Raw genomic sequence first — 25,991 nt, forward strand, 5'->3', positions numbered from 1 at the left:
GGTGGATTGGTCTTGGGAGTTTTGAAGGGAAAAATACAGAAAGAACCACCACTGTTCTTTTGGAGATTTATTTGGGTCGTTTATGAGCAACCATTAAAAACATGTGGTTCTCTTTGTTCAGTTCAGTACCGGGAACTGAAATCTTCCGTTGAACTATTTATGTTGAAGGATTGGTGATTTTGGAAGAATATTCATAAAACAGTCTGAAGTAATTTTTCTTCATTTTTGGATAAATTACTTTATTGTTTACTTTTACTAGTCACTAGTAGCTTTTAAAGAATATTTAACCAAATCCTTTAATTTAGTAAACTACACTTATTTCAAATGAAAGTTCATTAAATCTTTAAAAAGAAGAAAAGAAACTCAAAAGACCCAAACAAATCTCCCATTTTATTTGTATCCATCTCTAATTCAGAATTGGGTTTTTCTTAGCTTATTTTAGCTTTTGCACAGTTCTACTGGTTTGAAATACATAAATATTTCATTTCAATTGTGGTAATTCTTTCATCATTTCATCTGATTGCTAAATTATAAACATTATTCAAAGTTTGTTGTGGGGAAGGAACTCCAGTTATATTGTATAAACTAAATGCTATACTTAAAAATTATCCTCTCCGCTCTTAGGTTCAGAGAGAGATGCCTTTTTGTGCAAGCCCAGTTCACCATGGCTGCCAGTGTATTTGATTTTTGCTGCCATGAACTTTGGAACAGTGAATCTAAATTATGGCCCTATCATAGCCTATCAAGCAAGATGAAATCCAGCTTTGTCGTGGTTGGTGTCTCCCAAATGGATTAAAAAGTATACCCTGAGGTTTATATTAGAGCCAGTCTTTGAGCCATTACTCATGATCCCCTCTCCCATATTAATATATGAAACTTAGAACTTAGATGAAAATCCTTAAGATAATGATTTAAAACTAATAGAACCATCTCAGATTTTATGTGGAATGTGGTGGGAGTGTAAAGAAGTCTATTAAATAAATGGAAGCAGAATGTAGTCACAGATCAGAAGTAAGTGGCAAAGATTTCTGAATTGTAACCAAGTCCATGTATTTTATTCTGCTTTGGAGGCAGAATTATTTTTAGAACTTTGCCAGACATTTGTGTGTAAAATAAGGCAGGAGTAGCAAACAGAAATGACAGCTAATATCAGAAGGAGAAAACTTATGAAAGCATAGCATGCTGGAGCCATTTTTAGGTGGTGGCAAAAAACCCTCTGTATTTTAATAGCTTCTCATGCCATTACAGGTGTAGGGTAGGAGAATAGAGTGGTTGCTGTTTATAGTCATAGCCCAGGTTAATAAGAAAAGCTTATTTTTTTTTAACAAATCAATTTTATTGATAGATATTAATAAAGCATATATCCATTCAAAGTATATAATCAGTGGTATTCGGTGTAATCATATATTTGTGCATTTATCACTTCAGTCATTTTTAGAGCACTTTCATTATTCCAATAATAATTAAAAAAAAACAAAACTCATCACCTTTCAATTTCTGTATGCTTCCCTTGCCATACATAGCTGCTATTCTTTTTCCTTCTCTCTAGTATATTTGTATTTATATTTTATAAAAACAGTCTTATGTATGCAATATCACTCCTATTCTTGTTTTGCATGAGATTTTACTATCTTGTACAGTCCTGTGTTACACTTTTTAACTTTCCTTCTAGTAATATATGTGACCTTAGACTTTTTCCATCCAACCACTGTCATATCCATATGCTAGTTACAAACACCATGATGTACTTTCACCAAGGAAAAGTTTAATTTCAGTTTAGTATTGTTTTTTAAAAAGGAGGGATGATTTAAATTCATTTTAGAAAATTTTTCATCAAATGGTTAAAAGAGCCTAGGTACTTTATTTATTCATGGTTTCATTGACTATTACTGAGCATCTGTTGTGTGCCAGACACTGTTCTAAGCTTTGGGGTACAGCAGTGAACAAGGCAGACGAGCTCTCTCCTCTTGTGGATTTTAGTTATCTGGAAAAAGCTTAATGTGGAGAATCTCATATTCTGATGATGCCAGATAAATGAGTCATTATTATATTTGGGAAATGCAAATAGAATTTGAAGTGTTCTAATTTGCTTCCACTTTAAGTGGAAATAGGAAATTTTCTGAAGACATAATTATTTTGAGTGAAATAACTTCCAGTAGGTGCAAAAGTGAAATGAGAAGTCTGAATTTAGGCTTGCCATTAAATTTTAATAGTATTTGAAATAGTATCTAAACTGCTATGTTGAGGAAGTTTGGCTGAAAAGTAGATTTTGTCATGTTAGCTATAAAAATGGAAAGGCTTTTCCAAAGAAGTGGAAACTAGGTTAAAGTAAAACTTCTCCCCTTGTTTTATTGGCACAGTCAACTTAGTCAAGAAACATTATATAACATTGACTTCTTGGAAATAAAGTAACTTAAAAAACACAGATAATGTATTAAAAATCATTCTCAGTGTATTTGTAGAACTCTGAGGACCATTGACTTTACTGAATGGTTATATTTCAGCAAAATTGGCTACACAGTAGATTCCATTTTCCCAGTGATTTTCATTGTAAAGTCAGATATTTTTACAGTAAGAAAATTCCCTTAACATTTTAAAGAGTGAAAACGTAGGGTAAGGTTTAAGGTAGTGTGCAGAAAGGGTTACATTTTAGTATCTAAGGTTTATGTTTACGTGCCATGTTGTAGGTAGCATGGGGTGTGGGAGAGGAGTTCACGTACTTGGGAAGATTCTCTCCCAAGTTCTGCTTTCTGCCATGAAGATAGGAAGCAGATTTCTTGGTTGTCACCAGCAAGAATTCTCAGACCTGGACCAGAGGTCTCCTTGGTGCACCCCTTGCTTCAGTTATGCCTCAAAGTTGTTGAATTTGTTTCATGCAATTTGTGTGTTTTCACTTCTTATCTTACACAGATGCAAAGTGCTCTTGGCATTGCTTTGTTAGTACATTACTGTTCTTGGAAAGATTTTTAGGCTCTAGAAGACTAGAAGTCTACGATACGTGTGAACTTTGTTAAGAACTTCTTCTAAGGTTAATGTATAACTGGTTGGTTATTGCTACAGTCATTGCCAGTGAATTCTTAATGTTTTTTGGAAATAGTTATTTGCTTTCATGAAATTAGGCTAATTTTGCTTTATTCCTTAGCTTGCTTTCAGGGATGCGGTCTTATTGTAACTGTGATAGATGTGGACAGTAATCACTCACTTGGATCTGGACTTCATTAATATAGAAAAGGTTCACTGGTAAATCTTAATGCTAGTGAGCAGTATAGAAATTAGAGAGTCACCATGGAATCTTGTTGCTTGCAAACTTTTTGGTGATTGAACTACGTCTTTACTATTACAGAGATCATATTGCAGAATGTTGGACTAGGAAGTGGAGCTGCCATCAACTGTGTATTTATTTTGGGTATCCTTAAACTCTTTTTCCAGTGGTATAAGGTTATAATCTGGGCCCCCAAGCAAAGAGTTTCAGTGAAGGATGCTCTTAATGTTTTTGAACCTCACTGTAACAGACTCTAACTGAAGACAGTATTGGAGAACCAAGAATAATGTGTTTATTTTGGAATTACTTAAGCTTAGTAACCTTAACAAACTTAGTGAGTTTGAAAGTAACAGTTACACTTTTATAAGTCCCATACAGCCCCCTTTTGTAATGACCCAAGGAAACACTTATGGTTCCACTGATTCATCTCCTGGGGACCATCAGTTTTCCACTGGGCTCAGGCCAGTCTTTTTTAGACAGTTTCTCTTCTATGCATTTAAAAAATAATATGTGTAGGCATTTTCTAAAAATAATACCTGTGCTTTGTAGAAAACTTAAATCGAAAACTATGAAGAAGAAAGTAAGTGACCCATAAGCTTACCATCTAGACGTAATCACCTTAAACATTTTGATGTATATGTATGTATGTGTTAATCGTCTTTTCATTTTGTTTTACATGTAGGTGAAGGGAGAAAGGTGTATAAAAACAAAATTGAGATCATCCTATACTACTTTCTTCATTTAATAGTGTAATATTGTCAGTATTTTTTAGAAAAAGAAACCTGATCACTTGCTCTCATTTAAAGTCAATGGTAATTGACAATTAACAGTGGTAATTAGCTTTGACGAAATCTCCAAGTAATTAATTTTATTTTCCTTTACTTCTTAAGTTGTTAAATGTAACCTCTCCTCCTAAAATATTTCTGAGAAACATTTGTTTTTCTGAAGCATATTGGGTAGTCATAGATTGAGCATTTTACAAAGCATGCACATATCCTTTTTCACATTTTAATAGATCACATGGCAGATATAAGATAACCAAGAAGCTAAAATTGAATATTAAAGGCTGTATTCCATTTCTTCTTTATATTTCTCATGACTAACTTTATATTTTAATTTGTCCTGTACTTAAATTTTTTTAATATAATTCATTTCATATTTGCTTGTAATCTTAGCACAATATTTGAGCTAGGAGACTTATATACAGCTTGAGCTAAATTAAGTAAAATTGTTGGCATTAAATGGAAGCTAGCAACTTTGCAGTTTAAAGTCTCTGGTACTTTGGGAATAATACATGACTCAACTGTGTAAGGTAATTCTCAGATGTAGAATAGCAATAATACTAATGTACCTTGATTACAAATTAAACACTTTCTGAGCATAGGTATTATGCTGTTGTATCAATTGGAAATTGAAAATTCATGGAGCACCATCAATGTATAGCTTAATTGAGTTACTTTAACCAATACAAACGATAATTTTTATGATTTGAAAAAGCACTGTGTATTAATTTTAAATTATGTGCTGTTAAGGTTTTTGGAATGTGTATTTGAATATATGTGTGATTGTGAGGATCTAATTTGGTAACTCTTAGAATGTAAGGAACTGATGGAGCTCATGGATTTAGTCTTTCACTTATTAGGAATGAGAATTTTTTGGTTGGTGTAGTTATGTAATGACTACGGCTAAAACGGGTTCACCATCCCTGTTGTCTCTTAGAATTATCTAGGGGCTTAAAATAAAAGCCTGAGATACTTTAAATCACAATCTCTAGGGTTAGGACATGGGCACAGGTAGATGTTTAAAGCTCCACAGGTAATTTTCATGTTTAGCTGGGCTGAAAACCATTGGCTTAAAAAAAGACATGCTCAGAATATTTAACTTGGGAGAGAGTGAGAGCAAATTGCTGTCTTTTCTTTGATTGTGTTGTAAAAGGTATGACAGTGGGAGTTTTTTCTTAATTTTTTTTCCTTTTTAAAATATTATTCCATCCCTCTTCATGGGGAATATATTTTCTTGGATTTTATGTCCCACAGTATTAATGATTAAGATTTTCTTTTCTTGAAGGTAATATTTCTACTACCTTTTTAAAAGAATTTATTATTTTAATAACAGCTTTGTTGAGATAATTCACAAACCATACAACTCACCCTTTAATGTGTACAGATCATTGGGTTTAATACATTAACAGAATTGTACAACCATCACCACAGTCAATTTTAGAACATTTTTCTCATCCCAAAAAAGAAACCCTGTACCCATTAGCAGTCATACCCCATTCTCCCTCAACCTGCCCAGCCCAAGAAAACCACTACTCTCCTTTAGGTCTCTATAGATTTACCTATTCTGGACATTTCAGATAAGAGGAATCATATCATATGTTGTCTTTTGACTCTCTCCTTTCACTTAGCATAGTGTTTTCACAGTTCATCCATAATGTAGCATATGTATCAGCACTACATTCTTTTATAGTGTAATAATATCCCATTGTATGAATAGACTACATTCTATTTATCCACTCTCATTAGTTGATGGATGTTGTTATCATCTTTTGGCTATTATGAATAATGTTGCTATGAACATTTGTGTATAAGTTTTTGCATAGATACATGTTTCATTTCTCTTGAGTGTATACCTAGAAGCAGAATTGCTGGTCAAATGTACTTGCATGCTTTCTTCAACTCATTGAAGCCCAAATTTGAAATTCGGGCTTAGAAAGTCTTCCCATAATGTTGGGAAGCACCACAAGACCATGTCTTAATTGCATTGCATGAAGAGGTTCAGCACATGTTACTTGGTTTGGTAATCCTCAGAGGGGCAAACTGCTCTCTGAGAAGGAAGCCTGCCTATTTTTTCTTTATTTCCAAAAATAGGTAGGTCCATATGATCTTTTATTAAGGTTGGAATTTTAAAGCATCATCCTTAGACATTAGAGGGGAGAAAAATGGTTTAGCTTTTAGTACCTATAAAATAACTGTAATCAGAGCTAACATTTATTGACTGCCTACTCTATACCAGCCATGGAATGGCTAAGGGCTTTTTACGTATATTATCTTATTTAAGCCTTTTTATGTATTTTATCTTATTTAAACCTCAAAACTTTTAGCAGTGATTGCCATTTTACTGATGGAAACACAGAAGTTAAGTAGTTTGTACCAGCTCAGAACAGCTCCCGAGTGGCAGTGCTGGGTAGATAAGAATGCCTGTTAGCTACTAGACTGTGCTGCCTGCTTTCAGTCCGTATTTCCTGACTCTTAGAAGATGTCGTTGCTGTGGAGCTTAATTTATCTATCAGAGGAAAATGATTCCTTTTTAAAGGACAGTAACCATTTACATGGATTTATTCTTAAAGTAAATTGCAGAGGAATAAAAGCTTATTAACTTTTATAAAATGCTGAAGATACAAATGGTTTTAAATAAACTTTAAGTGAATTCTGAATCCATTTCTGCCTCTTAAAGCTCATGTATATACCTTCCCACCCTACTTTAAACTTATTTGACTTTGACTTCTAATAAAACTAAGCTGGAGATGGGAAATAATTTGAAGTAAAGTTGTTATGAAAAGTTATATTTGTTTTGGTGGTTATAATTCAAAACATTTTTAAAACATCCTAGGTACGGTTTTCATAGTCAGTGTTTTCCATTTGACAGTATTTTTCCCATGGTACCATTTTTGCTTATTTATCCCCATACCTACACTTAATATCTTACAAAAGAAAGTATTTATATTATCACACTGTATTCCTTGTTATGGGTACTCTCAGTTACATTATTTAAAATTACAGAGTATCATTTGGATATACATTATCCTGAAACTACCTCGGTTTTGGTTACTTTTAGAAGTCACTTCTTATAATCTGTTTGAGAGACAGATAGACACAAAGAACATACACAGGTCTATTAATTATTCGTAAGGGTTTGACTTCACAATTTTAAGTGTTGTAAGTTGGAAATCAGCATTCGCACATCACTTTAAAATATAAAGTGATTACGTTGTGGGAGTGAAGAATATACCCTAGAGAAGATGTTAGAAGAATGGGATTCTGCTGTACATACCTCCTTCCTCCTCATTCACCTCTCCTTCTCCAGCCCTTTAAGCCAGGGCTTTCTCTGCGCTGTTAGTTACCATGCCTGAAGAATTTTGTTGAAGTCTCTCTGTTAGGTGTTCGTATGTGAGGTTATATCTTTTTAATTCTTTTTCTATAATTTTAGAGTAATCTGAGAGGTGTAGCCTGTCTGTGCTCAGTACATGTATTTAATAGGAAAACTGTCATTTCTTCTAACTTTATGGTGTCTTATCATTCCTCAGAAATTAAAAAAAAAATTGTTGCCAAATGTGACATTCTTTTTCCTTTATGGGTTTTTTTGTTGTCAAAATTAGAATGATAAGATTATAAAAATAATCTAGTACTTTTATACTTTGAGAGAGTTATGTTTTGATCACAACAGTGGTACACTAATTGAATGGAATATTACTCAGTTATTAGATGTAGTAGATGTATAATACAAAAGTGCATTTTTGAGATTTAGATGATGATGGGTTGCTGCTGCCAGTCCCAAATCTACTGCAAATGAATGGTATCAAATCATTTTTAGAAAGCAGAGAAGAGTTTTTCCCATACCCTAAAATTCACGCCTACTTTGGGTTTGAATCATAGATGACATTATTGTAAAGATTGTGTGTGTGGGGGGACAGATGTAACTCAGTGGTTGAACACCTGCTTCCCATGTATGAGGTCCTGGGTTTGATCCCCTGTACCTCCTAAAAACAAACAAATGAAAAAGCCAACTCTCATTGGGGAGCAGATTCAGCCCAGTGGTTGAGCTCCTGCTTCCCATGTACGATGTCCTAGGTTCAATCCCTGGTACTTCCTAAACAAACAAATAAAAATAGATTATGTCAGGCTAATCTATAAAATACTTTAGGTGCATGACAAAGCCTTTGTAAGCCAAATTTTGTGTTACACTACTTGAATTATAAGGAGTTCTGGTGTACTTTTGCCTTGAGACACATAGATAAACCAATAGGTGCCTTTTAGCCTTGTTGTTTAGCCTGCTTTTCTCATGTGTTAATATGATCACCTTCTGCCCCCTAGATAAATAGGGGTCACATGACAACAGAAGCCAAGAGAGCTGCAAAGATGGAAAAGAAGATGAAAATTTTGCTTGGGGGTTACCAGTCTCGTGCTATGGGGCTCATGAAACAGTTGAATGACTTATGGGACCAAATCGAGCAGGCTTACTTGGAGTTACGTACTTTTGAGGAACTCAAGAAACATGAAGATTCTGCTATTCCCCGGAGGCTAGAGGTAATATATATTGCCTTGCAGCATTGCTTGGAAAGAGAGCTGCAGAAAGTTACCAGGGCTTTTCTTTTCTGTTTTTCTTCCTGAAGTTTATACTGCCTGACTTTTTTCAGTGAAAGCCTAATGTTTTTGACTTTTCAGTCAAGAATTGCCTTTGTGTAGATGGACAGACCAAGCAAATGGCGGCTCAGTTTTTTCCTTTACTCATTTTTTGTTTTGTAGATAGATATACTGTGAAATAGAGTAAGTAACCCTGGAATTTGTTCCCCTGAAACTTAATTGCAACCCATTCATAAAGCTTTCTGAGGTAAATTAAACTAGTGTCTTTTTGTGTCATAATTTAGGATGCTGGGAACATAGCTAGTCGTTACAAAGCATCAAATTCTTTTGGCCAGTTTTGTTAGAAATGTGGTTAGGTTTATCTCCCTCTGCCCAGAAAAAGAGTAGTTAGAGCATTATTTAAGAGCATGTGTTGGTATGGCTAGCACAGTAAGACTTATTTGAGGTAGCAGAAGAGATTTTACAAGGTGGTAGTCTTAAGACCATCAAAGAAGAGCTGCAATACTAGTTTTATAGCAAAAGTATTTGCTATATATGTGTCTCTTTGGGTAATACCTTACCTAGTAAGAGTCTTGAGTAAAATCAGCTGCTTGCAAGATGCTTAAGTACCATGAGGTATTTTCAAGCTTTCAGTATATTTACATGCGAAATAATTATTTGATTTTTTTTTCTCTTCAAGTGTCTGAAAGAAGATGTTCAACGGCAACAGGAGAGAGAAAAGGAACTTCAGCATAGATATGCTGATTTACTTTTGGAGAAAGAGACTTTAAAGTCAAAATACTGAAACAATTTATATTCTGTCACAGGATTAATTAATTGCTGGTTTTCATACTCTGGAAGGCTAAGACTGATGTTTTTCGTCATCAACAAATTTCCCCATGATCTGTGGTTTTTTGGTTGTTTATTTTAAATGATATCCATCTTACAAATTCTGTGTATAAAGACTTTAACTTCACAGGACATTTTAGGGTTTAAATTATTAAGACGATCATTCTTTTAGCAGTCATGTTTGCAAAATTTTTTAGTTTTGGCCTTTAATTTTAAAAAGCCCGATTTTAAAGTGCTGCCTGTGAGTAAACTCTTGAATAAAAACAAGACATTAAAAATTGAGAATGTAGCCTTTTGTTTGAGGTAATTAGATACTAACAATACCCACAAACCAGCAAATATGTTTTCTGTGTCATATTTCATGAGTCACTCTTTGGAAATCAAAATGGTGATCCAATATCTTAACTTTTAAATGCTTGAGAGGCAATCCTTTTGTGGCTTTATTAGTTTTGGCACACTGCATAGAATGGTCATTTCTCTATCCTGTGACAACATAGATTAATTTTTTATACCTCAAAATTTTTTTTCTTCAGTTTAACTAAGGAAGATCTCTACTCTGCCCAGCCAATTTACACAGTTTATAGGTTAGGACTCAAAGAGATTTAACTTCCTTGGCCTGCTATTTTCTTGTAAATATTTTTTTAGCAAAGTCATTTTAAATGTTAATTTCAACAAGGACATCAGACTTTATCAGAAGTTGCGCATTTAGTTTAACAAGTCAGTCACATAAGGGTAGGATTTGGGGAATGAACAGAAGTGGGGAGATCTGACTTTATTGTTATTCATTTGAAATGCTTTAGGAGAATATTAGTTGGTTACAAGTTGAATATAGGCCAACAATATGTTGGGCTCAATAAAAAAGTTTGTCTAATTTTAGATTACTAGGAGCTCAAAGGAAGAGGAATTCATTCATTGATTGGATGCTTACTGAATATATGCTCTGTCAGAGTTCTAGAGATAGAAAAATGAATAAAATAGGACTGGTTTCTGTTGGGGGTTAGAGCTTACAGTCTGTTGGGAATGATAGACAATTAAAATTCAAATGTTTGAGTGTCTCTTATGGGCAAAGTACTTATTTAGGTGTTGAACAGTTATTAAGACAGACAAAATTCTTGCATTCAGAAAGGTGGCCTTAGTGGAGGAGCTACTATACATAAAGGGGAAAAGTATCAGACCATGAGGTTTAGATTCAGTGGAGGTAATTAAAATAAGGTGTTATGAGATAGCGACTGGGTTTTTACTTTAGATTGGGTGATTAAAGAAGTCTCTCTGAAGTGGTAACATATAAGATGTGATTGGTACCTTAGAAAAAGCCATCTTTGTGAGGTTCAAGGGAAGAACATCCCAGAAAGGGATATATTTGAATCACAGAAAGAACAACAGTGTGGCTAGAGTGTCAAGAATGACATTTGCATTGAGGCCTTGGGTAAGGAATTTGAATCTTATTCTAAATATGATGGGAAGCTATTGGCAAATTCAAAGCAAGAGAATGACATTAGATATGGTTTTAACATCATATCCGGGGGAGCAAATGTAGCTCAAGTGGTTGAGTGCCTACTTCCAATGTATGAGGTCCTGGGTTCAAACCCTTTTACCTCCTACAAACAAATGAAGAAACCAGCTGTCATTGAGAAATGGATGTAGCTCAGTGGTTGAACACCTGCTTCCAGTGTATGAGGTCCTTGGTTAAATCCTCCTTAAAACAAACAAACAAAAAACTTATCTGTGGCTATATCTTGTCACAACTCACCAGGCCGGAGACAGGGAATCCAGTTAGTTAGGAGCCTGATGCAGTAATCCAGGCAAACACTAGGTTATAGGCAGTGGTGATTACAATGAGTAAAAAGATTTGAGAGGTAAAAAAATTCTGTTCTCTCAACAAGCCATAATTTTATATTTTCCTGCTATCTACTCAATACTTTTTTTCCCAGTGATTTCTCATGGGTGTTCTAGAAAATGCTTTGGTATCATCTGTGAATAGTTGCTTCCTCTTACAGTTTTATTTCATTTTTATTCTATATTTTAGTGACTGAACTGTTTAGAACAATGTTAAATAACTGTTTCTTATTTTAATGGGAATGTTCATAGTGGTGTTTTATGTTTAAGTTGGCTGTGTATTCTTTATCCAGAAAGGATATGTACCTCTATTTCTAGGTTTTAAAGAGTTTGAGTTAGGTATGGCTTTGGAATTTTGACAAATATACTTTTTTGACCTCTAATAAGGTAATCATATAGTTTTCTCATTTAATTTGTTAGTGATTATTACTAGGTTTTCCAACATTAAACTATCTTTACACTCCTGGAATCAGGTAGATTAATTTTTTTGGGAAAAGATTTATAATTGACTTGCATTTTATTTAGACTTAAATTGTACATGTTTATAATGGTTGATAATAAAAACTCACTTGTTACTGAAGATTTGAAGTAACACTTCTAGCCTATAAATCACTACGAATTGCATAATTTCAAAACTGGCATGTTCTCAATGCATTGTCAGCTGTTTATGCTTTTTACACATAGCTGTGATACTTTAATTTGTAAACATACATGCCTAACACGTTTTGTTAGTATTGTGTTAAGTGCAGTGATGTTTACTCAGGGTGACTATTTTAACATTCACATCATATTTTCTCTCATAGACATTCATTAAATGTTAGTGTTAAAGCTAGTGTTGAGAAGCATGTTCAAGTCTCATTAACTTTGGGAAATAAATAAATATAAGAGCCATAAGAAGGTACCACCATGAGCAAAGGACCCTTTTTGAAATATTAGAGATAATGTAAAACAATATCAAGGAAAAAATACACTGCACTGATTATAGACCTATACTGCCCAATGATGCATCCTCCCTATTTTTACTTATTTTTTTTTCCTGAGAGAATTAGTTTTGGAATGTGTGATATCCTCAGGAATACATTACTTCTAAAGTGACTGTCCTTTTGGTACTTTAAAATTTGATTTGCTAATTTCTTGTTTAGCAATTTTGCATTTTTACTTAAGATAGTTCCTTTGGGCTATGGTCACTCAAGTTTTATTTAACATTGGCATTTTGCTTGTTCTACAAAATGAATAGGAACAGTATTTTCTTTGCACTAAACATTTATATTACATCACGGTAGTGACTTGTTCCATGAAAGTTTGTAGGAATGTGCTTATAAAAGTTTTGAGTCCCAAGCCCTTTTTAGAAATAATTTCTGGATAACTGTCAGGTTTTTCTGTGACTTTTATCTATTTTTATATTTGTTTTTAATAGAAGTTTGAAAATTTTCTGTTTTAAAATAAATTTCTCCTTTCATGTTTATTATTTACTAAATTTAAGGAAATTATACTTTTCTAGAAAACTTCATTGCAATTTAAGTATTTATTGGCAGAGAATTAGAATATAAATAGATTTAAAAATATCTTTTCTATTGAATTTGCCATTTCTTAGTTCTAAGAAAGTTCCTTTATTTAATTCTACCATTTTAAATTTTTTCCTTGATTTGGCTTGCTTGAGGATATATATATTTTTTATCTTCAAAAAACTAGTGTTTGATTTGTTTATCAATTCAGATTTTCTGTTTTGTAATGTATTAATTTCTCCTTTCATGTTTATTTCCTTTGTCATCTAGAGTTTTTCTAACTTGAGTCTGATGCTTTTTACTTTGTTTTTGTTTTATACAGATGAATACATTAAAGGCTTCTGAGTTCTCTCTGTGTATAAATATATTCACAGCCCAGCCATTTTGATGTGTAGCAGTATTGTTTTCTAAGTAGTTTATATTTTAATTTTCTTTTGTTTTAATAATTTAGAATACTTAAAAATTTCTGTATGGTCGGCTTTTTAAAAAAATGTGCTATTTTTAGGATTTTTATCTTGTCGAAAAGAAAATGTGGCTTATGTTTTAAGTTAATACTTTTGAGAATTTATTGTTTTAGGGCCTGACATCTAACCATTTGAGTGTTCTATGGATATTTGAAAAGTAGGATTATTCAGTTTGTATGGAAGAGAGTGGAATGTGTTTCTTTTCAGTCAGTTACATTATTCAAATTACAATTTCTTGTTTTTGGTTATATACTACCATAGACGAATAGTGTTGTCTTAAAGTCTCCTGTTAAATTTCATCTTGTTAGTCTAGAGTTTCTGTTTTGCATATTTTTGATATTGTTATTTAGTATGCAAATTCTTGTGTCTATTAGGTAAAATCCCTAAGGGAGACTACTAGTCTAAAATTATTCTTTTTGTCCTGTTTATGTTTTTGCCTTGAATTTTACTTCCTTTGATAATAGAATTTCTCATCTTAGTTTAGTTTATGTTTGCTTGATAAATTGTCTATCCTTCTACCTTTTATATGTAACTTTTAATTATGTCTCATAAATACCATATCTATAGAGAGTCTTTGCATTTTAATAGAGTAAATATATTTGATTTTTTGCTAATTACTGATTTTGGTTTTCTTTCATCATGTTTTAGGCTTTCTCGATGATTCCTATCATTTTTTAAAAAGTAGTTTTTTTGAGATATAGTCACATACCATACAATCTATCCAAAGTGTACAGTCAGTGGCTTTTAGTATAATCACAGTATTGTGCATTCATCACCACAGAAAATGTTAGAACTCCAAAAAGAAAAACTGCACACCCCTTAGCAGTCATCTCTCAAACCCTCTATCTTTCCCCAGCCCTACATAACCACCAATCTAATTCCATCTTTATAAATTGATTTATATTTACATTTTATATAAATAGAACCATACAATATGTAGTACTTTGTGTTCTGGTTTCTTTGAGTAGTACCTAGTAGTGGTGTTGCAGGTTCCTATGGCAATTCTATATTCAACTTCCTTAGGAACTGCCAAACAGTCCTCTGTAGTGGCTGTACCATTCTGCATTCCCACCAACAGTGAATAAATGTTCCTATCTCTCTACATCCTCTCCAACACATGTAGTTTTTCTTTTTTAAAGTGTGAAATGATATCTTATTCTAACTTTGATTTCCAGTTCCCTAATCTTCAGTGATGTTGAACATTTTTTCATGTGCTTTTTTGCCATTTGTTATTTCTTTGGACAAATTATTCAAATCTTTTTGCCCATTTCTTAATCAGGTTGTTTGTCTTTTTATTGTTGAGTTGTAGCACCTCTTTATGTATCATGGATATTAAACCCTTGCTGGAGATGTGATTTCCAATGGAGATGTGAGTTGGCTGCTTTTTCACTCTTTTGACAAAGTCCTTTGAGGTACAAGTGTTTAATTTTGAGGAGGTCCCATTTATCTTTTTTTTTCTTTTGTTGCTCGTGCTTTGGGTGTAAGATTCAAGAAACCACCACCTACCACAAGATCTTGAAGATGTTTCCCTACGTTTTTTTCTAATGGTTTTATGGGCCTGGCTTTTACATTTAGGTCTTTGATTCATTTTGAGTTGATGTTTGTATAGGGAGTGAGATAGGGGTCCTCTTTCATTCTTCTGGTTATGGATATCCAGTTTTCCCAGCACAATTTGTTGAAGAGACTATTTGGTTTTGTCCCAGTAACATGGACTTGGTAGGTTTGTCAAAAACCAGTTGGTTGTAGAGTTGAGGGTTTATTTCTGCACTCCCAGTTCTATTTCACTGATCAATTTGTCTGTCTTTATGCCTATACCATGCTGTTTTGACCACTGTAGCTTTGTAGTATGCTCCAAGGTCAGGCAGTGAAAGTCCTCCCACATTGCTCTTCTTGTTTAGAGTACTTTTGTCTGTATGTGTGCACTTTCCCTTCCAAATAAATTTGGTAATTGTCTTTTCTATTTCTGTAAAGTAGGCTGTTAACATTTTGACTGGTATTGTCTTAAATCTATAAATCAGTTTGGGTAAGATTGCCATCTTCATATTTAGTCTTCCAGTCCATGATCACGGAATGTCTTTCCATTTCTTTAAGTCTTCTTTGATTTCTTGTAGCATTGTTTTGTAGTTTTCTGAATATAGGTCCTGTACTTTTTTGGTTAAATTGATTTGTAGGTATTTGAGTCATTTTGTTGCTATTTTAAATGGAATTTTTTTCCTGATTTCTTCCTCAAATTGTTCACTGCTAGTGTACAGAAACATTACTGATTTTTGTGTTTGACCTTGTATCCTGCCACTTTGCTGAACTCCTTTATTAGCTTAAGTAGTTTTGTTATTGACATTTCAGAATTTTCTTAATTAGGTCATGTCATTTGTAAATAGAATTTTACTTCCTCTTTTCCTTTTTAGATGCCTTTTATTTTTCTTATCAAATTGCTCTAGCTAGAACTTCTGGCACAGTATTGAATAACAGTGGTGACAGTGGGCATTCTTGTCTTGTTCCCAATCTTAGAGGGAAAGCTTTCAACATTTCTCGCCTGAGTACGATATTGGCTTTGGGTTTTTCATATATGTCCTTTATCAAGTTGGGGAATTTTCCTTCTATTCCTGTCTTTCGAAGTGTTTTGGTCAAGAAAGGATGCTGGATTTTCTTGAATCCCTTTTCTGCATTGATCAAGATGATCATGTTTGTTTTCCCTTTAATTTGTTATTGTGTTATGTTAATTTATTTTCTTATGTTGAATCACCCTTGCATACCAAGACTAAATCCCACTTGGTCATGGTATATAATTCTTTCGATATGCTGTTGGATTCTATTAGTAAGTATTTTGTTGAGAATTCTTGCATCATTAGAGACATTGGTCTGTAATTTTCTTTTCTTTTTTTTTAATAACCTGTAGCATGACAACTTTAATCCTTCATATTCACCTGTGCCGCAATTAAGAACAGGTCCACCACATAAGTGAAATTGATTAATTTAGCATAACAAAATTTAGCATGTCACTTCTTTCACTTCTCTCCCATTACACTTTAAATTAAAAACCACACAGAACAAACTCAGTCCAAATAAAATGGTCAACTTGTGGATCCTACTGTTAATCCACTACATTAACCTGGGATATTATAATACTCCTTCCACCTATTACCAAAATAGCTTCATTATAGGAGCTCCAGAAATATTACAAACACTTAAATTCCTCTTGAGGTAGTTCAAAGCTCCAAAACATAGCAAATTTATGTATTTTTCTATACTACCACTGAGGAATAATTATCTTAAAAAGTCTAGAACCAAAATCCTTGTTATCTGATTCCCAGCTAGTTTTAATTTTCGCCCTCAGGTCATACAAGTCTAAAAATGAAGAATACACACAAAGATGAAAAGTCACACAAAAACCAGGAAAAAAGTCTAAGCAGTATCACACAGTCTAAACTTAGCTAAAGGCAAAAGAAATTTAATGGTTTACAAAAGCTATATGCATTTTAGGAAGTCCTATAGAATTAACAGCATGTAAAAATAGAGTATTTTAGGTAGAAGCGTAAAACTAAAGTCATCTCATGCCCTGTCAAAGAGTTCTTTCAAGATGCCATATCCACAAAAACTCATTCTTCACAAAACTTTTTAGGTTGAATCAAATGTGAGAATTTTCAGGCTGATCCACTTTGTTTTTTTCATAGGTACAGGGATATTATCAGATACGAGCTCTAGGTAGGCCAAGCACACTTGGGGGATTTCAGCAGGCTTTTTGTGCTGTGCGTCGATATCATCCAGCACCTGCCTCAGTTTTGTCAAAAGTTTCTGGACCAGGACATCTTTGTGCAATATTTCATTCCTTATTCTGAAACATTCTCTTTGATAACTTGCTCGGTTTCTGGGCAGGTAACTGCAACTTCTTTTTGTAGGAAAGAAACAATATCTGTCTTGCAATATCCAGAAATTTTTGGATACACTGATCAACGTTAGTTTGAATTTCCTCCTGGTTGGTGCCATTGACATAGTCTTGACTCACAAGAGAAGCAAAGCAAGCCTCAAAAGCTAACCCCAGTTCATCCACCAAAGTACTGTTGTCGATTCTTGGCACTCCTGGCACAACCTGACCAAGTGAAGCCTGGCCCGGGAATCCCAGTAGAGACCCTGAGGGCCCTGGTGGCTGCCCAGAGAACATGCCTTTGAGCAGAGTGCCATTTCTGGAATGGCTAGAAACTGGCTGACTCAATTTTCATTTCTTATTGTATTAGGTTGGTGCAAAAGTAATTGCGGATTTGCATTGTTGAAATTTGCCATTTGATATTGAAATACATACTTAAATAAATGTGATTATGTTATACATCATTTTCATGTGCTTTTCTTGCATTGTTTTTTTTGCTAATGACATTTGGTGTTTCTTTTGTATTTATTTTAGACTATGAAAATGATGTTAGACAAAAAGCAAATTTGAGCGATTTTCTTAGTTGAGTTCAAAATAGGTTGTAAAGCAGTGGAGACATCTTGCAACATCAACAATGTATTTGGCCCAGGTACTGCTTATGAATGTACAGTGCAGTGGTGATTCAAGAAGTTTTGCAAAGGGGAAGCGGACTTGGCACAAGATGACGCAACAAAAAGAAACAGATTCCTGGTGCCACTGATAAGGATAGAAGCCGTCACAGAAGAACACACAGCGAATGGACAAAGAGAACAGGCAACTGGGGGGGGGGGGCGGGGGAAGGGGAGAGAAATAAATAAAAAATAAATCTGAAAAAAAAAATTTTGCAAAGGAGACGATGAATGTAGTGGTCAGCTATTGGAAATTGACAATGACTGGTTGAGAGCAATCATTGAAGTTGATCTTAAACTACACGAGAAGTTGCCAAAGAACTCAATACCAACTGTTCTACAGTCGGGCATTTGAAGCAAATTGGAAAGGTGAAAAAACTTTTAAGTGGGTGTCTCAGGAGCTGACTGAAAATTTAAAAAATCGTCTTTTTGAAGTGTCATCTTCTCATTGTACACAACAATGAACCATTTCTCAACTGGATTGTGATGTGCGACAAAAAGTGGATTTTATATGGCAACCGGCAACAACCAGCTCAGTGGCTGGACCGAGAAGAAGCTCCAAAGCATTTTCCAAAGCCAACTTAAACCAAAAAAAGGTCATGGTCACTGTTAGGTGGTCTTCTGCTGGTTTGATCCACTACAGCCTTCTGAATCCTGGCGAAACCTTTACATCTGAAAAGTATGCTCAGCAAATCAATGAGATGCACTGAAAACTGCACCAGGCATTGGTCAAAGAAAGGGCCCAGTTTTCTCCACGACAGCGCTTGACCACATGTCTCACAACCAACACTTCAAAAGTTGAATTAATTGGAATACAAAGTTTTGCCTTATCTGCCGTATTCACTTGACTTCTCGCCAACTGACTACCACTGCAAGGCATTTTGACAGCTTTTTGCAGGGAAGCTTCCACAACCAGCAGGATGCAGAAAAGGCTTTCCAAGAGTTCATTGAATCCTGAAGCACGGATTTTTATGCTACAGGAATAAACAGATGTTTCACTTTGGCAAAAATATATTGATTATAATGGTTCCTATTTTGATTGTTAAAGATGTGATTGAGCCTAGTTATAATGATTTAAAATTCATGGCCTGAAATCGCAATTCCTGTTGCACCAACCTTTATCTGGCTTTGGTATAGGGTGATGTTGGCTTCATAAAATGTGTTGGGTAATTTTCCTTTTCAATTTTTTTGAAGAGGTTAAACAAGATTAGTGTTAATTCTTCTCAAAATGCTTCGTAGAATTCAACTGTGTAGCTGACTGGTCCTGGGCTTTTGTTGGGAGATTTTGTTTTTTTAATGTTACATAAGATGAACTTTATTATAAAGCTCATAAAAGGCTTCACAATATCAGTTACATTAGGATCAACATTTCTTCCATTTTCACACTTTGACAATGGACTGTATGGCAAGAGATATATTTTAAAAGTTGTTCTGCATGCTGCTGACACATTTCACTAGCTTTGACTTATTGAATTTTTAATACCAAAGCAAAGAGTCATATTAGGATTAATTTTAGAAAGCCCTTATGAAATCAGACAATCTTGTTTATTGACATTCACACCCACACACGTGCTGCAATAGAGAGCAAAATGCAAGGAAATTACCTTGGCAGGAACAGATGCTTAAAGATTTTAATCACAGCTCTCTTGTACATACAGTAAAGTTTTTTTTTCTCTCCAAAAGATAAAAGTCAGTTTCATCCTCAGTGATGCAAATGGTAATACTGCACAGAAGCTTAGTATGAAGTTCACAGTTCCATAGGAATCCGAATGTTACCAAGGCAATTTTCCCTTTTAGGATCACAAAGACTACAGATTTAAGCTTTTTCTTTTTCTATATAATACACAAAATTTCTGAACATCCTTAAAAAAGAAAATAAAAGTCTCAGGATGTTAATGTAGAATCACATTCTAGACAAAAATATTTCACTGTCCTCTAGCCCAAGTCCGTATTGTGGAACTCTTCTTGTCATTAGGCTAGCAGTTGTCATTCTAATGTGGAGGCTCAGCACTGAAATTATTTTTGCCTTTAAAAAAAAATCCAACATTTGGGCCATTTAGAGTTCACTGCAGTTTGGGTGATTTGATTTTGGTTTGGATTGTGTTGCAGTGGGTCCACAAATATTGTTCAGTTCCTTTATTTTTGCTTTAATTTCCTGAGCTCAGACAACTGGATCCTGATTTGAACTCTTTAGCCCGAGTGTTCATGACATTATTCATCCACACCATCATTTCATTGACAGACTTCTCAACCTTCTTCATTTCAGACTCCTCAATATTTCATCCTTTTCTCTAATGTCAGTGGCTATCTTGGAATAATGCTGAAGCCTCCGCCCTAGTTCTTCAGGCATTTGGGGGCATTCCTTGACACTTCTTGAAACTGGACTTTAACTGGAGTGCCTATTTTCATTAATTCTTCCAACTTGTCAGTATACGGTTGTTTAGCTTGGTCCTTTCCTTCCTCAGAGTCTGAGGAGCCTCAGAAAACCATGATGATCCTGTTCACATGTAGATTTCTTCTATGAGCCAAAATGCTTGTCCCTGAACTCATTCTTCCATGGCATTTTTAACATGGTTTTTTTCCTTTTCCTATTTAGCTTGCATTATCATCTTACCCTCTGTCTCAATGTGCATGTTAAGAAGATCTTTCCCTAACTGCTGGACCACGTTGGCTTCAATAAGTAGTTCAGCATTAATCACCTTTATTTTGGGTTTTTTAGCTTCTGGAGACTGGTCAACCTTTTCATTTACTTTATCAGCATCTGGGATTTTGTTTTCTTCTGAGGTAAGTTTAGGTGAAGGGGAGACTGAGGTTTGTTTACCATCAGCTTGTACCTGGGGCTGTGTTCCAGCTTCACTGTTGTCTTGCTGGATGTTTTTAAACAATGTCCGGATTTTCTGGTGGTCTATGATTTGGACATTCCATGTCTGCTTCAGCAGGTGATACTTTTGTTTTCCTCATTTGGGACTTTCTCCACTGTAGATGCTATAGAGATGGTGAAAATGCCATGGGTATTGACCCAAACTTCCAGTTTCACCTTAGATTTTCTCCATTTCCTGGACAGAAACATTCTGAATGATAAAGTGGCCTATTTTTGCTTCTGGATATGGCACTCATGGAGGGTCAGAACAGAAAGCTGCTAGCTCAAAAGGTCCCCTTCTGAGAAGGTGAGAACTTTGGAGAAAGGTACAACATGGTTGCGGCTGGACACTTTGTGAACACCTTCAGTATCTTCTCAATTGTGATTCCAGATAACAGGAATTGCATCTGTGATGGAAGACTCTCTAACTTTAAATACCGGGAAGACACATGCACACTGCAGAGTGCGTCCTTCGGGTATTGCTTTGTTTGTGCTAAGGGTTGTGCTGATGTCTTTTTTGAAGAAGTTGGCAATTTTTTCTTTCAGTGAATTTTCAATTCGTGTAGTTCCTCCAGTGATCTCAACAGCTTTCACATCTACTTTTAGGCAAGTTTGTTCCATCAATGAATAAAGTGGTACATCTTCCTTTTGCAGAAGTTAAGCAAAGTTCTTCAAACTGTGACCTTTCATCTTTCCCAAAATAATCTTTGTCTTTCATAAAGTACTCGGTATTCAGTGGCAGGTCTGTGCTGATCAAGCTCAATAGTTTTTTCAGTTTTTCACACTCCTGATACAGACGGAGTGCTTGAATTTTGGATTTTGCATCCAACTTGTACTTGGTCTTAAATTCTGTACAAAAATGTTCCACTAACTTTTTGTCAAAGTTTTTTCCTCCCGGGAAATGGGGGTGTGGCTCAACCAATTGGGCTCCTGTCTACCATATAGGAGGTCCAGGGTTCAATGGCCGGGCCTCCTGGTTAGGGAAAGCTGGTGCACATGGAGTGCTGGTCCATGTGGGAATGCCGCCCCATGGGGGAAAGCCGCCCCTTGCAGGAGTGCTGGCCAACACCGAGAGCTGGTGAAGCAAGAAGACGCGACAAGAGACACAGAAGAGAGAAAATAAGGAGATGTAGCAGAACAGGGAGAGGAGGTGGTGCAGGAGAGTAATCGCCTCTCTCCCACTCTGGAAGTTCCCAGGGTTGTTCCTGGAGCTGCCTAATGAGAATACAAGCAGACACAGAAGAACACACAGTGAATGGACAGAGTGCAAACAATGGGGGAATGGGGTGGGGTGGGGGGAGAAATAAAAGTAAATCTTAAAAAAAAAAGTTTTTTCCTTCCAAGAAAGGTTCAAAAACTGTTCCTAGTATCTTCAATTTTCCGTTGTTAAAGGCACATGGAGATACTTGAAAAGCTGTGTGTCCCACATCAACAAAAACCACTATCTGAGGTTTCTCATCCAGGCCTGGGGCATCCAGCTTAAAAATTCTGTAATTCAAAGCAACAGCAGTCATGTCATTCATAAGTCTCAAGCAGTTAAGGCCAGCAATCTGTGCAGCATCTAACACAGATTGCCTCTCCGTATCTGTGAAGGAGGGCACTGAAATCTGTTACTGGTTTCTTGAGGTTGCTTTCAGCAGTTTCCTTTAACTTAACAACATGGCTGTTATCTGTTCTACACCAAACATGCTCTACATCCATGTACGCTCCCTTTATTCCACCTCCACCATGTTTTCATTGGAACTGAATTAAAACTCAAGTTTTCCTTCTTTTGAATGAAGGTGTCATCAATTGCTCAGCCATGAACTCTCTTAAAATTGGACACTTGTTTGCATGAGTGATTTGCTGAGTTCTAGCAGCAATTCCAATTGTTCTGTTTTGTGATCCAAAATATATGACTGATAGGGTGTGTGGGTTGCTGAACTCCTTGGTGATGGTCTCTGTCCCTGGCCCCGGTAACTGCGATGTATTAGTTTGGTTCAAAATTAATTGTGGTTTTGGCATTGTTGAAATTTTCTATTTGATATTGAAATACATTCTTAAATAAATATGGTTATGTTATACATTTTTTAAAAAGATTTATTTCTCCCCCGCCCCAGCTGTCTGCTCTCCGTGTCCATTCACTGTGTTTTTCTGTGACTGCTTCTATCCTTATCAGTGGCACTGGGAATCTGTGTTTTTTGTTGGTTGTTGCGTCATCTTGTTGTGTCAGCTCTCCATGTGTGGTGCCATTCTTGGGCAGGCTGCACTTTCTTTTGCGCTGGGCGGCTCTCCTTATGGGGCGTGCTCCTTGCGCGTGGGGCTCCCCTATGCGGGGGACACCCCTGTGTGGCAGGGCACTCCTTGTGCGCATCAGCACTGCGCATGGGCCAGCTCCTCACGGGTCAAGGAGGCCCGGGGTTTGAGCCGTGGACCTCCCATGTGGTAGGCAGACACCCTATCCATTGGGCCAAGTCCGCTTCCCTGATATACATCATTTTAATGTGCATTTCTTCCTTTAAGTTTTTTTTGCTAATGATATTTATTGCTGTTTATTTTAGATTATGGAAATGATATTAGACAAAAAGCAAATTCAAGTTGTTTTCTTATTTGAGTTCAAAACGGGTCATAAAGCTGTGAAGATAACTTGCAACATCAACAACCTATTTGGCCAGGAACTCCTAATGAACATACAGTGCAGTGGTGGTTCAAGAAGCTTTGCAATGGAGATGAGAGCCTTGAAGATGAGGAATGTAGTGGCCAGCCATCAGAAGTTGACAATGACCAACTGAGAGCAATCATCAAAGCTGATCCTCTTACAACTACATGAGAAATTGCCGAAGATCTCAACGTCGACCATTCTACAGTCTGGCATTTGAAGCAAATTGGATAGGTGAAAAAGCTCGATAAGTGGGTGTCTCATGAGCTGACCAAAAATAAAAAAAATAATCATTTTGAAGTGTCATCTTCTCTTATTGTACGCAACAACAATGAACCATTTCTCAATCAGGTTGTGATGTGTGACGAAAAGTGGATTTTATATGACAACTGGTGACGACCAGCTCAGTGGCTGGACTGAGAAGAAGCTCCAAAGCACTTCCCAATGCCAACTTGAACCAAAAAAAGGTCATGGTCACTGTTTGATGGTCTTCTGCTGGTGTGATCCACTTCAGCTTTCTAAATCCTGGCAAAACCTTTACATCTGAGAAGTATGCTCAGCAAATCTGAGATGCACCAAAAATTCCAACGCCTGCAGCCAACATTGGCCAACAGAAAGGGCCCAATTTCTTCTCCATGATCACACGTTGCACAACCAATGCTTCAAAAGTTGAACAAATTGGGCTACGAAGTTTTGCCTCATTTGCCATATTCACCTGACCTCTTGCCAACTGATTACTACCTCTTCAAGCATCTCGACAACTTTTTGCAGGGAAAACACTTCCACAACCAGCAGGATGCAGAAAATGGTTTCCAAGAGTTGTCGAATCCTGAAGCATGGATTTTAACACTATAGGAATAAACAAACTTATTTCTCAGTGGCAAAAATGTGTTGATTGTAATGCTTCTTATTTTGATTAATAAAGATGTGTTTGAGCCTAGTTATAATGATTTAAAATTCATGGTCTGAAACCACAATTCCTTTGGACCAACCTAACAGCAGTTCTGCGAGCCCATGTCCAGCCCCATCAACAATGTGACTGGCTCTTGGTGAACTTCCACTGTTCTGTTGTGCACAGACCCACCATTGGCTGGGCACTCTGCAGTTTACCAGTGGCTGGTGGAGTGGTCAGATGGGAGAGAGGTGCACTTGGCCTCCCACGGCCTTAGCTGCTTGCTCACCAACACCCGGGCCTGCGCCCTGCTACCAGCCCAAAATGTTGGGAGATTTTTGATGACTGATTCAATCTCTTTAAATGTGATTGGTTTGTTAAGTTCTTGTGTTTCTTGTAGAGTCGATGTAGGTTGTTTGTGCATTTCTAGGAATTTGTCCATTTCATCTAGTTTTTCTAGTTTGTTGGCATACCGTTTCTCAAAATAATCCCTTATGATCCTTTTTATTTCTGTGGGGTCAGTTGTAACTTCCCCCCTTTCATTTCTGATTTTATTTATTTACATCTTCTCTCTCTCTCTTTCTTTGTTAGCCTAGCCAAGAGTTTGTCAATTTTATTGATCTCAAAGAACCAGCTTTCGGTTTTGTTAATTTTCTCTATTTTGTTGTTGTTGTTCTCATTAATTTCATTTAGTACTGCTTAAATCTTTATTCTTCTGCTTGCTTTGGGAATGGTTTGCTCTTCTTTTTCTAGTTTCTCCAGTTCACTTAGATCTTTGATTTTAGCTCTTTTTTTTGTCTTTATTTTTTTAATGTTACATTAAAAAAATATGAGGTCCCCATATACTCCCCACCCCCCTCTCCCCACTCCTCCCCCCATAACAACAACCTTCTCCATCGTCATGAGACATTCATTGCACTTGGTGAATACATCTCTGAGCACTGCTGAACCTCATGGTCAATGGTCCAGTGGGCCATGGGAGGACATACAATGTCTGGTAACTGTCCCCACAGCACCACCCAGGACAACTCCAAGTCCCAAAAACACCCCCACATCACATCTCTTCCACTCCCTACTCCCAGCAGCCACCATGGCCACTTTCTCCAGACCAGTGCCACATTTTCTTCGATTACTAATCACAATATTTCATGAATAGAATATCAGTAAGTTCACTCTAATCCATACTCTATTCTTCCATCCTTTGGACTCTGGAATGGTTGTGTTCACTCCACATCTATATCAAGAGGGGGCTTAGATTCCACATGGATGCTGGATGCAATTCTCCTGCTTTCAGTTGTAGACACTCTTGGCTCCTTGGTGCGGTGGTTGACCTTCACCTCCATGTTAGCTGAGTGGGGTAAGTCCAATAAACCAGAGTGTAGGAGTTGCACGTCTGTTGAGGTTTGGGGCCTGGCTATCACATGGTCAGACCAGAGATTCAGGTCCCCTGGGTATACCCTAAACCCCAATGCCAACTACAGATCTGGTAAAAGTAACAGGAGAGGCTTGTGAACAAAGATCACATCTGAGTCCAGCTCCATCACACAGAAACACGAACTCCAAAGTAGGGCCAACTGACATGGCACTGAACTCCACCTGCCATGACCATAGAACCTGTGGGTCTCTGTAGCCCTCAGAAGAACCAATACCTGAGGTTGTATCTACTTTATCTGTCTCTAGGACTCTGCTGAGGTGTGCATAAGGGTGTCCCCTCTGATAACCTCCCGGCTCTTTTTGGAGACTCATAGCCATATAAACTCATTTGTCCTTTCCATTTCCCCCTTTTATTCAGGTCAAAAAGCATTTTTAA

General features: G+C 36.1%; 1 protein-coding gene and 3 pseudogenes across 1 annotated transcript in view; 1 reads left to right on the forward strand and 3 right to left on the reverse strand.

Annotated features, from left to right (window-relative positions):
* The window catches only part of CDC5L (cell division cycle 5 like), a 60,464-nt gene extending 47,316 nt beyond the window's left edge, over positions 1 to 13,148 (forward strand). Inside the window, exons 15-16 of the mRNA XM_058306817.2 lie at positions 8,359 to 8,571; positions 9,308 to 13,148. Coding sequence (XP_058162800.1) covers positions 8,359 to 8,571; positions 9,308 to 9,412 — 318 coding nt within the window. The 3' untranslated portion in view covers positions 9,413 to 13,148. The remainder of the gene's footprint in view (positions 1 to 8,358; positions 8,572 to 9,307) is intronic.
* Positions 13,149 to 16,876: 3,728 nt separating this feature from the next.
* LOC101430019 (mediator of RNA polymerase II transcription subunit 28 pseudogene) lies at positions 16,877 to 17,420 on the reverse strand (annotated as a pseudogene).
* Positions 17,421 to 19,782: 2,362 nt separating this feature from the next.
* Positions 19,783 to 21,682, reverse strand: LOC111763147 (heat shock protein 105 kDa pseudogene; annotated as a pseudogene).
* Positions 21,683 to 21,967: 285 nt separating this feature from the next.
* Positions 21,968 to 22,655, reverse strand: LOC139440075 (heat shock protein 105 kDa pseudogene; annotated as a pseudogene).
* Between the last annotated feature and the right edge of the window lie 3,336 nt (positions 22,656 to 25,991).

The sequence above is a fragment of the Dasypus novemcinctus genome, chromosome 11 (assembly GCF_030445035.2).
Source record: "Dasypus novemcinctus isolate mDasNov1 chromosome 11, mDasNov1.1.hap2, whole genome shotgun sequence".
Taxonomy (NCBI): Eukaryota; Metazoa; Chordata; class Mammalia; order Cingulata; family Dasypodidae; genus Dasypus; species Dasypus novemcinctus.